General features: G+C 40.3%; 1 protein-coding gene across 1 annotated transcript in view; it reads left to right on the forward strand.

Moving 5' to 3' along the window:
- BBS7 (Bardet-Biedl syndrome 7) overlaps positions 1-15250 on the forward strand; it is a 50626-nt gene that overhangs the window by 29447 nt on the left and 5929 nt on the right. The window contains exons 11-15 of the mRNA XM_084885221.1: positions 519-711; positions 3704-3778; positions 5542-5607; positions 11029-11168; positions 13045-13209. Of these exons, the coding sequence (XP_084741347.1) occupies positions 519-711; positions 3704-3778; positions 5542-5607; positions 11029-11168; positions 13045-13209 (639 nt within the window). The remainder of the gene's footprint in view (positions 1-518; positions 712-3703; positions 3779-5541; positions 5608-11028; positions 11169-13044; positions 13210-15250) is intronic.

The following is a 15250-nucleotide window of genomic DNA, read 5'->3' on the forward strand; positions in this document are numbered from 1 at the left end:
TGGTGCTGTAGGTACCAGGGCCAGGTTGGTGTGTGATCATTGGCAATACTTACAGCTTTGTATTCATGTTGCTCGTGTAGGACTAAGTAGATGTTTTAATTTTTAGATTAGAGATAAATAATATGGAATTGTTGAGTCAGTCCTATAAGCAAACATTTTGTTCCTATTAGTGTTACAGTTCTAGCTCAACCAATAAAAATCCATTCGCCATCCCGGATGGGTGGCTCAGTTGGTTGGAGTGTCATCCCGTACATCAAAAAGATTGTAGTTTCTATCCCTGGTCAGGGTGCATTGGTTTTTCTCTCTCATTTTCCCTCTCTCCTCTCTCTCTCTCTCTCTCTCTCTCTCTCTCTCTCTCTCTCTAACTTCCTTTCATCCTTCCTCTATTTAAATAGTCCTGAGGTAAGGGTTAAAAAAATCCATTTTGCAGAACTAAGTGTATTAAATTTTGATAAACATTTTAAGGACCTCAAATGTTTACACTTACAGGTGACAGAATTGTATCTCTTTTCCTCCAGGACTGAGTTGGAGCAACTTCAGGTTAAGGTAACACAGGAAAGAGAGAAGTATCAACAGTCTTCGCAGTCAAGCAAAGCAAAATCAGCAGTCCCTTCCTTTAGCATAAATGACAAGTTTACATTGAATAAAGATGATGCCAGCTACAGCCTTATCTTGGAGGTGCAGACTGCGATAGACAATGTCTTAATACAGGTAAGCAAAATGTCTAACCTGTAATGTGAATGTTGGTCTTTTAAATATTATAGTTAGTGTAGATAGTACTTTTAAAGGCTTATTTTAGTCTTCTATTAGATTAACAGTTTGCTCATAAATTAACAAAATTATGCTTTACTACTTTATTTATCCTATGTGTATTAAACAAAAGGCTGATGCACTTAAGTTTGAAGATGAGTCAGAAAGGACATTAAGGATTTTATACTTTGGCTAACCTTTAAGAGAATCATAATAGAGATGCAACTTAAAAAACTCCAGTGTTTAATGCCCTTATTAGAACCTTTTAACTTCAAATACTGAAATAAATAGCCTGCAGTACAGGTTGCATTACCAGTTCTTAGGGAGGTCAGTAGGCAAAGAACGTAATCCCGAAGGTGAAATGTAGAGATAATAATGTACAACTTCATTCTTCAATATATTTAACTAGAGGCCCAGTGCATGAAATTCTCGCATGAGGGGAGGGATTTGTGTCCCTCTGCCCAGCCTGCACCCTCTCCAATCTGGGATCCCTCTCATAATCCAGCACTGCTGGCTCCCAACTGCTCGCCTGCCTGATTGCTCCTAACTGCTACTGCCTGCCAGCCTGATCATCACTCCCTGCCATCCTGATTGATGCCTAACTGCTCCCCTGCTGACCCAATTGTCCCTAACTGTCCTCCCCTGCAGGCCTGGTCACCCCTAACTGCCCTCCCCTGCGAGCCTGGTTGCCCCTAACTGCCCTCCCTTGCCAGCCTGGTTGCCCCTAAATGTCCTCCCCTGCAGGCCTGGTCACCCCCAACTGCCCTCCCCTTGCAGGCCTGGTTGCCCCTAACTGCCCTCCCCTACAGGCCTGCCCCCCCCCCCCCAGACCTCCCCCCCACAACTGCCCTTCCCTGCAGGCTTTGACCTTCCCTACTGTCCTCCCCTGCAGGCCTGGTCTCCCCAGTTGCCCTCTCTGCAGGCCTGGTTGCCCCTAACTGCCCTCCCTTGCAGGCCTGGTCCCTCCCAACTGCACTCCCCTGCAGGCCTGATCACCTACAAATGCCCACCCCTGCTGGCCATCTTGTGGTGGCCATCTTTGACCACATGGGCATGGCCATCTAGTGCATTGGAGTGATGGTCAATTTGCATATTATATATATATATATATATATATATATATATATATATATATATATATATATATAAAATATGATTTCTTTAGTTGGAGTGAAAAGGATTGTCGTACAAAAAATGGAAAACAAGGAAATGATAGAAAACCCATCAGAAAATGCGAAAAGACTAAGGGGAGGAAGTAGATAAGCTTTAAAAAGATGTGGATGAGAGATCAGATTATTAATCAAAACATAAAGGCAGAAATCTCTCCTAACTCTAGCCTGGAACAACTTGGGAACCACATACACAGAGCACAGCGCAGGCATCAGCCTCGAGACTGCTTGCAGGGGCTGGATGGTGAAGCAGGGGATGAGCAATACAGAGTGGTTGTCACAAAACAGTCACAGGATATAAAGCACAGCATAGGAATCTATAATAAAAGTGAAATATGCCCATTAGACCAGACAGCTGAATGACCTTCCAGATGTCCTTCCTGATGAAGCTGTGGCAGTGGGAGCTGAGGCAGAAGTGGTTAAGGGCAATCACTCAGCCAGGCGAGCAGTTAGGGGCAATTAGGTAGGCAGGCAGGAGAGCAATTAGGAGCCAACAGTCCCAGATTGCAAGAGGGATTTCCCAGATTGCAAGAGGGTGCAGGCTGAGCTGAGGGCCTCCCTACCCCATGCACGAATTTCGGGCATTGGGCCTGTAATATAATCAGTAATATTGTAATAATGTGTCATGCCAGGTGGGTACTGGGAATATTGGGGGGAACACTTTGTACCTTATATGATTGTCTAACCACTGTGCTATACACCTGAAGCTCATACTAAATAATATGGAATATAAACTGTAATTGAAAAAAAAAAAAAAAGAAACTACCTTTCCAGAGGAGAACAAAAATTCTCTCCTGTCTGTGTTACAGCTGAGGTTAAAATAAAAAAAATAAACTGATATAGTCAGAATGGCCATGTGATTATTTGCAGCCTATAGTAACATTTTTAGCACTGACAGAAAAAAGAAAAAGAAAAAAAAAGGAAGGCTGTACTTATAAGGGGAGAGTGAGGTGATATTCTATGACGTCTGATATTCGAAATTAGAAAAAAATGGGTCATAATAATACTTATTCTCTATTATTATTCTCTACTTCTTTTCTTTTTAAAAAAATATATTTTATTGATTTTCCACAGAGAGAAGAAGGGAGAGGGAAAGAGAACCAGAATCATCAATGAGAGAGAAACATCAGCTGCCCCTTGCACACCCCCCACTGGGGATGTGGGATGTGACCACACCAAGGCACATGCCTCTGACCAGAATCGAACCTGGGACCCTTGAGTCCACAGGCTGACACTATATCCACTGAGCCAAACTGGTCAGGACTTTACTTATTTTCTAGAAGTACATATCCTATATAATAAAAGGCTAATATGCAAACTGACAGAACAGTGCCTGCCTACCGTCGCCCCCAACTGCCCTCTCCTGTCACTATGACGTGCACTGACCACCAAGGGGCAGACGCTCAGTGCAGGAGCTGCCCCTGGTGGTCAGTGGGAGTGCCACTGAGCCAGAGGTAGGGCTCATGGCTGGCGAGCGCAGCTGTGGTGGAGGGAGCCTCTCCCATTTTCATGGCAGTGCTAAGGGTGTCCAACTGACAGCTTAGTCCTCTCCCTGCCTAAAGGCTCCTGGACTTCAAGAGAACGCGTGCTGTGTGAGGGATGCTCCCCCCACCCCAGAGCATGAACTTTATGCACTGAGCCTCTAGTCAAATGTAAATTAAGAGAATTCAGACTCTCAACTTTAAAGATGAAATAAGGAAACCCTTAAAGAAAATAGGTTTTGAAAAAAAGTTTTGATTTTCCATCTGAACCTTTTTTTTTTTTTTTTTTAATATTGGCTGTAGAGTGATGTTCCAATAGATTTGCTTGATGTGGACAAAAATTCTGCCGTTGTCAGTTTCAGCAGCTGTGATTCTGAGGTGAGTGAAAAGAATTCTTCAGGTTCTGTATTTCTTAATCAGTTTCTCATTTTATAACCTTCCCCTCAAAATCTGCTTTCCTCTTTCTTTATCCTCAGATAATCCAGAAACTGGGCTGTCCTAGATCCTTCCCTTCTCTGACCCGTGAAATCCGATTAGTTCCTGCTTTCCTGCCCCGAACTGCTTCCTTCCACTGCTCTCAGCTGTCCAGCCCGCCCCGTGTTTGCTTGAACCACTTCCTCATCCCCTTTCTCTGTCGCCAGGATGGCCCTCGCTTACAGCTGTGCTGTGCACTATCACCAGACAGTTCTACCTAAAACACAGACATCACCGTGTCATTCTAAACCTGTCAGAGCCTCCTTGTTTCCTGTGGCATGTGAGCTAAATTCCCCCAGAATGCAGCTCTGATTCCATCTCCCACTTGTCTCTCAGTTTCAACCTTCCTCCCATGCACATTATTTCTGCCATGCTGAAGTGCTCAACATTTCCTAAAAATGCGATACAATCTTACACATTCCTACATTTGAACGTGATCAGTCCCTTCTGCTAGCACTTCCTCACCTTTTCTGGGCTTGTTGAATCTTGCTTAATGTTCATTCAGCAGACATTTATTGATCACTTTCTGTGTGCAAAGTGCTAGGGGTGAGATTGTGTTGAAGCTTCTGGAAGTACCGTGCCCTTGGGGAGCAGCCCCAGAGCGGTGTGCTCCTGAGGAGGAGGGAGGGAAGCAAGGGCTGCTGTGGCAGATGTGAGCAGCAGATGGGGCCGCAGCGGGCATGTGGTTATACATATACAAAAGCGAGGAATAAGAACAATAGAGAAAGAACAGAGTTGATAGCTATATTAGGGAATAATTTTCAATATAACATAAAGCATTTTTTCTTGATGAGAAATTTTATAACGGTTGTTTAGTGTTACATATGGATTTTGTCATCCCTGTTTGCAAATTATAACATAAAATGTTAGGGTCTATATTTTTATCATTTTCAAAATCAAATTAATATAAGCGTAAGATCTTTCATTTGTAAATTACTGTGAAAGAGTAACCTTATTTACATCACTGCTGGATTCTTGGGAATGAGTATTTTATACTAATTTAAAACCTGCTTTCAGGCATGATAGCTTTATAAAAACCTTACTGTGGGGATTTTAAGTACATACAAAAGTAGAATAGTAGGATTATCTTCATGTACTCATCACCAACTTCAACATATGACCAGTCTTGTTTTATATTCTTTTTGTCATTTAACATTTAATTTCAAGAAGTTTTAATACTTGAAGTTATCTCTGCAATTTAATTCAGCAAACATTGAATTCCTCCAGTATGCCATTGGTGGAAATACAGAGATGAGATATTTCTCAGTCCTCTGTAAGTATTTGTGAAAATCAAAGACATTCTAAGCATTGATGTCTTTGTGTTTATAATATAAACATTAGGAGTTTTTACTATCCATTACATTTTTAGAAAACAGTATTTTTAAATGTTATAGATATTCAAGATGGAAAGAGCATGAGCTTTAGAGTCTTAAAAGACATGAAGTTGAATTCCAATTTTATTACTTACCGGCTCTTGGGAAATTAACCCAAGCTCTCATGCCTCAGTTTCTTCATCTGTAAAACTTACTGCATAGGAATAAGCAAAAAGCCTTTAGCACAGTGCCACCCAAATGAGAGGTGCTCAGCAAATGGTAACCAGTACTGATACTCTTTATTCTGTTAAAAACAAAGATTCATCTTTTTCCTTAACTTTGAATTCTACCCAGTCTAGCGACAACTTTCTTCTCGCCACTTACCGGTGCCAGGCAAATACCACAAGACTGGAGCTCAAGGTAAAGTGTTTGAAGTTACCTTTACTTAAAAGTCTGAACTTTGTTTTTTATATTGGTATAACATAAGATATTTCTTTGCATTAAATTTCTCCCTGAAATGAGTCATTTTTAAGTAATGACTTTTGAATAATCTCTTAGGTTTTAATTCAGTCCATACCACTATCTCTGCTGGTATCACTTAACCAAGCATCTTCTCTGAAGTTACCAGTCCTTAATTTCCTGCCATTGGACATTTGTTTTCTAGTTTTCTCTTACAGAAAGTTTCAAACATGTAAATGTAAGGACTCCAGTTTCTGCAGTGTTCTGCTCACAGTAGTCTTATTTATCCTCTCACTCTCCATTCCAAATCATTTTGAAGCAAATATTTTGAAGAATATTTTATCATTTCACTTGTAAATAAATATTTTGGTACATATGTTTAAAAGATAACTCTTATTTTTAAAACATAAACACAGGCCCTCGCTGGTTTTGCTCAGTGGACAGAGTGTTGGCCTGCGGACTGAAGAGTCCCATGCTCGATTCCGCTCAAGGGCACATGCCCAGGTTGTGGGTGTCGATCCTCGGTGGGGTGTGTGCAGGAGGCAGCTGATTAATGATTCTTTCTCATCTCTCTTTCTGTCTCTCTTTCTCATCTCATGTTTCTGTCTCTCCTCTCTTTCTGAAATCAACAAAAATATGTTTAAAAAAACCACATAACCACAAGAAAACACCTAAGAAAAATTTACAGTAATTCCTAGATGTCATCAAATATTTACTGTTCAGATTTCACTAATTTCTTCTTAATTCTCACCTGAAGCCGTGTTTTATAGATTTTAGAGAGGAGAAGGGAGAGAAACATCAATCTCTTGCCTCCTTTATGAGCCCTGACTGGTGCTTGAACTGGCATCCTAGATACATGCCCTGACCAGGAATCCAACTGGCAATTTTTTGGTGCACAGGACGATGCTCCAAACAACTGAGCCACTTGGCTGTGATGATTTTTGTTCCCCAGGAATTTTTTCATTGATTTTTTTCTAGAAAGAATGGAAGGGAGAGGGAGAGACAGAGAAACATTGATGTGAGAGACATTGATTGCTTACCTCCCACACGTGCCCCGACCAGGGCCAAGGACCAAGCCTGCAACCGAGTTACATGCCCTTGACCAGAATCAAAACCATGACCCTTCAGGCCACAGGCTGACGCGATTGCACTGAGCCAAACTGGCCAGGTCAGGTCATTTGATTGTTGAAGTATCCATATTTTTCTACTACCCGTTTTTCTGGTTCCATTACAGTGATATCATTTATTACTATTTATTCTAGAGAAAGTCTTTTAAAGTATTTTAGCAACATAATTACTTCTATAATTAAACATCGATTTTAGAACATAAATCTATTTTAGTTATTTGTATTGTGGTTTAAATTTTTTATTTTTGATTCATTTGTTATCTAAAAATTAAGGAGAACAATAATGTTTTTCTGGTGTTGCTGATCTTCTGAATGTTTTGTTTTTGTTTTTTTTTCAAGAGAAATGCTGCTACACAATTTTTTAACATAGAATTAAGAAAGTTTCAGTTCAATGAAATTTTTTTCTAAACAATTTATTTTAGTCTACATTAAGTCCCCTTTCATGTATTTTGAAAGAAAAGTTGAAAGCTGGAATAAATTTATTACTAAAGAATATATTTAAGCATATTTTATGTGACTTAATTAAACATTTTACATTTTACTGAGCAAGATGGTGTCAATTCATTTGGAAGCAAGCCTAAAAAATATTAAACAGCTATGTGTTTTTTTTTAAAATTGGGTACAAAAATTTTTGTAGTTCAAAGAAAAGAATAAATGCCTAAAATAGCTAAGAGAACTACAAGAAAGAAGAAAAGGTGGGACTTATCCTGCCATGTGGTAAATGTTATGCCCAGACTTCGTGATCCCCAAGGACCACTAGGGAGCAGAGTCCGATGCAATAAACAAAAGAGCTTTTTCCATGCTAGTATGGGCTCTGTCCCACTCACGCCAGCAGCATGGCGGAAGAGAGAGCGAATTTCGCCCAGTCCAGGGGTTTTACTCTGGTTGGTGGTGATGTCACTGCCTCAGCTAACCCTGATTGGTTGGGTGAGGGCTAGGGTTCAGTTACAGAATGGAGGATAACTCTGCCCTGCCCCACAGTGGGGTCAGGAGCCCAACCTCGCCCTGCCCTGCCCTCTCAGTAAAACATACTGTGTAACTATAATAAGATGCCTGCTACTGGAGGGTATTTATATAAATAGGCCATCCGACAAAATATAGGAATAGACCCAAGCACACATTTATGGAAATGTAATGTGTGACATTTGTATGTAGAGAAAGATTCACTAACTTACTATTTCTTTTTTAAAAGTATGTGTTGGCACAACTAGCATTCATCTGGAAGAAAATTAAGCAGCTACTTTTGTTATATATAAAAATATTTAGATGACTTAAGAATCTAGTTATTTAAAAAAGGATATTTACTTGTCTTCCAGGTAATGGGTGAATATCAATAAAATATAAAGACTGCCTGTAAGTCATTATAAAAAGACTACCAAGTCTGGCTGATGTGGACGTTTGAACTCTAAACCAGGAGATCACAGCTCCGTTCCCAGTCAGGGCTGGATCCCCAGTGGGGGGCGTGCAGGAGGCAGCCGATCCATGCATTCCATGCATGATTCTCTCTCATCATTGATGTTTCTATTTTTCTCCCTCTTCCTTGCTCTCTGAAGTAAATAATTTTTTTTTTTTTTTTTTTTTTTTTTTTACAAAAGACTACCGAATAAGGAAAATAGGCAAAGGATATGGATAGTCAATTCACAGAAGAGGGGATCAAAATGTTCTGCCTCATTATTAGGGAAATTCAAATTGAAATAACCAAAAAACAGTTTCTGCTTATCTGACAGATTGGCAAAAATTGCACAGAGCAGCGTCACCAGGTGGCAGGGATGAGGAAAAGAACAGGCAATCCTAGCTAAAGGAGAGGACAAGTGTTACAGTCACTCATTTAGAGGAATCAGTCTCACAGCAATAGGATCACAGTGTGTGCACACGGAAGTGTAATTGCAGCATCATTTGTAGAGGCAGAAAAGTGGAACCAAATGGACACTCAATAATTTAATGGTGGGTTACATAGCTCCTTTTCATTCCAAAGAATATTACACAGCTGCGATAAAGAGTGAGTCAATGTATTTCTGGTAACATGGAGCAGATTCCTGAAAAACACATACCGTAGATGGAACCTCTGAATATGTATATATGTTTATTATAAGGACATAAATATGAAGAAAGGTGTGTAAGAAACTCACCTGTCTTGTTTGACAGGTTCCACCGTGCCAGAGGCAGTATGAGGACAGGCAGCAATAAGGGGGAAATGTGATTGTTAAAAGTAAAAACAAAGATGTTTATGATATAAATAGAATTTATGTGAAATTATATAATTGTTTTTATACGTCTGTATAGAGAGATACAAAAGATGGCTACCAAAATAGAGTAATGATCATCTTTCTTAATTATTAGGATACTTAAAATAAGGAATATGAATTATGTAACCAGAGAAAACATTATGACCTTTTATTGTGAGAAAGTTATGTACAGCTTCCTCTTTAAGATTATGTGTAAGCTTACCCTTTATAAAGAAACCCTAGTGCTCACTTCAGCAGCACATAGACTACAATGGGAACAATGCAGAAAAGATTAGCATGGCCCTGTGCAGGGATGACCCGCAAATTCATGAATTGTTCCATATAAAAAAGAAAAAAAAAGAAAAGAAACCCTAAAATATAGCTTTATCATAATTTTTATTTTCTTCATTTATTTTATTTTTATTTCTTTCCCTTTTATCTTTTCTGTCTTCCCATTAAGAGCAATATTTGTAGTGTAACATTTGCAAAAGAATCTTGCTTTAAACTTGTATTTATTTTTCCCATTCAGGGAAAACATTGATTTTCTTTCCCCCTCACATTCCAGGAAAAGTGTGAGTTAAGATATCAGATTAGAGAAGCCACCTTTGTAATGCAAGAGGGAGTACCACCCAGGATATGGAGTTAAGCAGAGTGGAGCCGAGAGGGCGGGAGGCAGAGTGGGCAGCTCTCCACCTCTTCTGAGATTAGGTTTTAGTTCACTGAATCACTGTCTTCTGATAACTGGTTTTGAATTCTCAGGATAGCCCACCAGCCATATTCAAAATAGCTTAAAAGAATTTCCTAATCTAAATATGTCATAATAGATTATGAGTCTGCTTCTATTTTCATAGAAAGTCAAGAGTTAAGTTCTTGGCAACATTTTCTGTCAGTAGATTTTTAAAATATATATATATATTCTTACTGATTTCAGAGAGGAAGGAAGAGTTAGAAATGTCAGTGATGAGAGAGAATCATTGATTTGGCTGCCTTCTGCACGCCCCCTTACTGGGCATGTGCCCTTAACCGAGCTCAAACCTGGGACCATTCAGTCTGCAGGCCAATGCTCTAGCCACTGAGCCAAACCAGCTAGGCTGTCAGTAGTTTTTTTTTTTTATATATATATATAACAGCAGCTTTATGCTATAGTACCCCCATTTCTGAGAAAATGAAATAGTCCATGTTAGTTTGAAAAACTCACTTATCCCTTCAACAAAAATGTCTAAATTCTTAACCATTTTTAATATATTTTATTGATTTTTTACAGAGAGGAAGGAAGAGAGATAGAGAACTAGAAATGTCGATGAGAGAGAAACATAGATCAGCTGCCTCTTGCACACCCCCTATCGGGGTTGTGCCCGCAACCAATGTACATGCCCTTGACCAGAATCGAACCTGGCACCTTTCAGTCCGCAGACCGATGCTCTACCACTGAGCCAAACCAGCTTTGGCTCTTAACCATTTTTATATGAATCTTATAAAATATAGTATATGGTGTTTTTTTGTTTTGTTCTATTTTAATATATATTTATTGATTTCAGAGTGGAATGAAGAGGGAGAGAGAGAAAGAAACATCATTGATGAGAGAGAATCATTGATTGGCTGCCTCCTGATGGGGATCTAGCCGGAAACCAGAATGTGCCCTTGACTGGAACCAAACCCGGAACCCTTCAGTCCACTGCCTGATGCTCTCTATCCACTGAGCCAAACCGACTAGGGCTATAGATAGTGCTTTTAAATGTGCTAGGGTAGTATGTGACAATGTATGTTTTTTGGAATGGTGTAGACAGATGACCTGAAAACATGTGATGGGAACAGCTTCAATAGATGGGTTAATTTTGCCTTCCTCTTCCAAAATCTTCCTTTACTCTAGTGATAAAAAGTAGCTGTTTAATAGAATGTCATTATTTTCTTCAAAATATGGCAGAAGAGATAAAGGCCTATGTACTTGAGTACTTGCGTTGACCATTTTAAAGATAATGCTTATGTTGCTGGGTTTTTCTTATTTTCTTTCCTCTTCTGTGTTGAATCAGATTCGCTCGATTGAAGGCCAGTATGGCACCCTTCAAGCATACGTGACCCCAAGAATTCAACCCAAAACCTGTCAGGTCTGCCAGTACCTTATCAAACCCCTTTCACTCCATCAGAGGACCCACTGTATCGATTGTGACAGGTAGGACCAAGGCAGGAGCAGTTCACTTTTAGGATATTACGTAATGCAGACAAACTTGCCTATGATTTTTTAAAAAATATGTTTTTATTGATGTTTTGCAGAGAAAGGAAGGGAAAGAGAGAGAGAAAGAAGGATAGAGATCAATGTGAGAGCAACATCCATCTTTTACCTCCCACGTGCCCCAACCAGGGATTGAACATGCAACCTGGGTGTGTGCCCTGAACTGGGAATTGAACCGGTGACCTATCTGTGCATGGGTTGGCGCTCAACCAACTGAGCCATACCAGCCAGGGCAACTTGCCTTTAATTTTTATGGTGTCAGTTTTGGTAGAGATGTGCCCATTTTCTTTTTTTTTCTTTTTAAAAAAATATATTTTATTGATTTTGTACAGAGAAGAAGGGAGAGAGATAGTTAGAAACATCAATGAGAGAGAGATCAGCTGCCTCTGGCACACCCCCTACTGGGGATGTGCCCGCAACCAAGGTACATGCCCTTGACCGGAATTGAACCCAGGACCTTTCAGTCCCCAAGCCGACGCTCTATCCATTGAGCCAAACCGGTTTCGGCGAGATGTGCCCATTTTCAATTAAAGGCAATGGATTGGTATTCCTGCTGATGTTAGGGTCCCTGTCTACTTTCAGAGGCTGGCTGCAGCTGGACTTCCTCTTTCACGTGGACTGCTGTCCTGTGATCAGCAGAGTCACCATTTTGCTTTTGCATTTTCTGTGAACAGGCCCTTGGTGCATGAGCCTCAAACATTCTATTTCCTCTCTGTTGCACCTCAGAAAATACTCCAGACTGTGATAATTGGCTATTTCCCACTTCCCCTATAATGTAAGCATCCTCCTGTTTGTAGTTTTTCACTTCCTGAGATGAGAGATATGGCTTAAACGAGGGAGAAGGGAAAGAAATGAGTTATTGAATACTTGCCCTGCACCATATATTGTGCTAGGGGCTGAGGAATTGTTTCAGTCGTACAGCAAGTCTGGTGGAAATGTCTCCATTTTACAAATGAGATTGGGATGCTTGGGAAGAAAGGAACTTGCTGACATAAGAAACAGCTATAATGTGAAACCTCCAGCCAGGTCTTTCCTATTGCAGCCTGTAATGGTAAAGGTAGGTAGTTTAAATAAGATGTAAGGAGAAATATTTCTAAGGATTTCTTTTAGAACATTAAAGAGGAGAGATTCTTTTGGGTATGTCTCCAAAAGTCAAAGTTGTGGATGGTGGTGGCATGGTGAGCTGCAAAGAGCAGCCACAGGCAAGCGAGAAACCAGGTTCGAATCTTGCCTCTTTCCTGTGTGACTTTGGGGACATAACAATCTCATTTAGTTTTCTTATCTGCAAATGAGCCGGTGGCCTGGATGATCTCAAAATCTCTTCTAGCTTTAGGTTTCTTAATTCTGTATCTTCTTAGAATTCCTCTATCCCTTCCAAGGCCCTGCAAGATAGAAGGTATTGACCCCTCCCTGCCCCATGGCCCGAAGCTGGTAAGCCTAGAAGTGGGTTTCAAGCCCTTGTTTGTCTTACTCAGAAGCCCCGTCCGTGCTGTCACCTGACTTCATTATTTCCCTGAGGAGATTCTTGTGTGTTTTGATAGTTTGTACAGTAAGGGTATTAGGTGAACTTTTAAAAAATGAAATATGCCGGGGCAAATTGGATTTTATTTGTAAAGATATTATAATAAAAACAAGCTACTTGTGTCCCCTGACTAGTAAAAGCAGAGGTATAGATATTCTTTCTCTCTTCCATGAAATCACAATGTTCATTTATTGGATGGGTAAGATTAATCTGAGAAAAATTAAGCAAATATATATTTGTTTAGTTGTTATTACAAAATTCTGTTTGTTAATGTCCCTCTGCTGTGAATTACAGACCCATGAACACACTGACTTTAACAGGCCAGTTCAGTTTTGCGGAAGTTCACTCCTGGGTGGTGTTTTGCCTTCCTGAAGTTCCCGAGAAACCTCCGGCTGGAGAATGTGTGACGTTTTACTTCCAGAACACCTTCCTGGACACACAGCTGGAAAGCACCTACAGGTGATACAGCTCGTTGCTGGTTCACATGTGTGTGGGGTGTTTAAGTATGTTTTTTTTAATTGATTTTTAGAGAAGGGAAGAGAGAAGGAGAGAGAGAAACATCAATGATGAGAGAATCATTGATTGATTGCCTCCTTATCGCCCCTTACTGGAAACCCAGCATGTGCCATGACTTTTAATAGAACCAGTGACACTCTACCACTGAGCTAAGCCAGCCAGCCCACAAGTATTTTGATATAAATGAACTTCTACATTTTCTTTGTTTTAAAGCAGGAACAATTTGTAAATAATAGATTTGAAACCTATACTATTCAAGAAAATCTATTGAAAAACAAGCAGAATTAATGAATTTTGAATTTTTTAAAATGATTGAATAAAGATTCACATTGCCCTGGACCAATAGCTCAGGTGGTTAGTGTCATCCTGTTACACCAACGTTGTGAATTTGATCCCTGGTTAGGGCACATACAAGAGTCAACCAATGAATGCATAAACAAGTGGAACGACAAGCTCCCTTCCTCTCTTTGAAATGAATGAATAAATACATTTAAAAAAAAGAAATATGCAGAAGTTACTTGATGAAACTTTCAAATTTTATTGGCATAAATGACTTGATTCAGTGGGGTAATATATTCCATAGTCCCCAATAAGAAGACATTGTAAATTTGACAGTCCTTCCCAAATTTATGCAAAAATAGGAAATGGCTCAGCACTTTGCAGCTGAGAACATGCAGCTTTTGAAGGCAGTGAGTCATGAGGGGAGGTGGCTAGTTGCACGCATGCCTGGCCTTCCCTCCCGCTCCTCTGCAGGGGCTCCCTCAGTGTCTGATTCTGAGCACAGGGAAGCTGACCTCCTCTCCTTCCTCCTCTGCTGGTGTGAGATGACTTCCTTTCCTCAGGTGACTTCTCCACTGTGCTCTGAGCCTCACCTGCCCATTCTGAGTCTTCGCATTCTCATCCCACTTCATCTGCAGTTGTCCTTGTTTGTTTGTTTGTTTGATCTTTTGGTTGTTTTTTTTTGTTGTTGTTTTTTTAAAAATATATTTTATTGATTTTTTACAGAGAGGAAGGGAGAGGGATAGAGAGCTAGAAACGTCGATGAGAGAGAAACATCGACCAGCTGCCTCCTGCACACCCCCTACCGGGGATGTGCCCGAAACCAATGTACATGCCCTTGACCGGAATCGAACCTGGGACCTTTCAGTCCGCAGACTGACGCTCTACCACTGAGCCAAACCGGCTTCGACTGATCTTTTGTTTTTTTAACTTTGTTTTATCTGGAGGGGCCTGGGTGGCTTCTCCTCTCCTGGTCTCTGTCTCTTAAGGATTCTTTTCCTAAGATTCTTGAATTGTTCTGCCTCCTAGCTGAGCTTTAGCATGCTAATTCTGGAAACAGCCGGGAACACATTGTGTTACCTCAGAACACAGCCTTTCGGGACCTGGAGCTCTCCAGAAATCTAATTGGTTTTAGGATCATTCCTCAGACCGGTTTCTCTGTACCTGCCAGCATCTCATGTGTCCAAACCTGGAGCAATGAATTACTCCTGTTTGAAGTACTACAGTGAACCTCACGCTTCAGGCATAACTGACAATTCCACATGCCCTAGCACAGTGCATAGGTTTGGTGTGTGTGTGCTGCCGAAGCAAGCAGAGCGTGTATTTGTATAATAACATATCTTTGCTCTTTACCACTCTGTGTCCTTTAATGTTCTCCCCTTACCAGCCAAAACACTGCTTATTCTTCAAGGCCCAACTCATAGCTACATTTTCAAGTTTTTAATCCTTTTCTCTGTACCCATGGCATTTTATTCTTACCTTCCTTAGTTATTTATTGTTATTCATTTGAAGTATATAATAATGTTTTTAATAAGCTTGTATTCTAAATTGGACTATAAGCTCCTCATGGGCAGAGTCTTTTAATTTTTGTATTTTTATTGATTTCAGAGAGGGAGGGGAGAAGGGAGAGAAGGAAGGGGAGAGAGAGAAGGTATGTGTGTGTGGAGAGAGAGATTAATTTGTTGTCTTATTTATTTACACATTC

Source organism: Pipistrellus hanaki (assembly GCF_964339955.1).
Source record: "Pipistrellus hanaki genome assembly, chromosome: 5".
Taxonomy (NCBI): domain Eukaryota; kingdom Metazoa; phylum Chordata; class Mammalia; order Chiroptera; family Vespertilionidae; genus Pipistrellus; species Pipistrellus hanaki.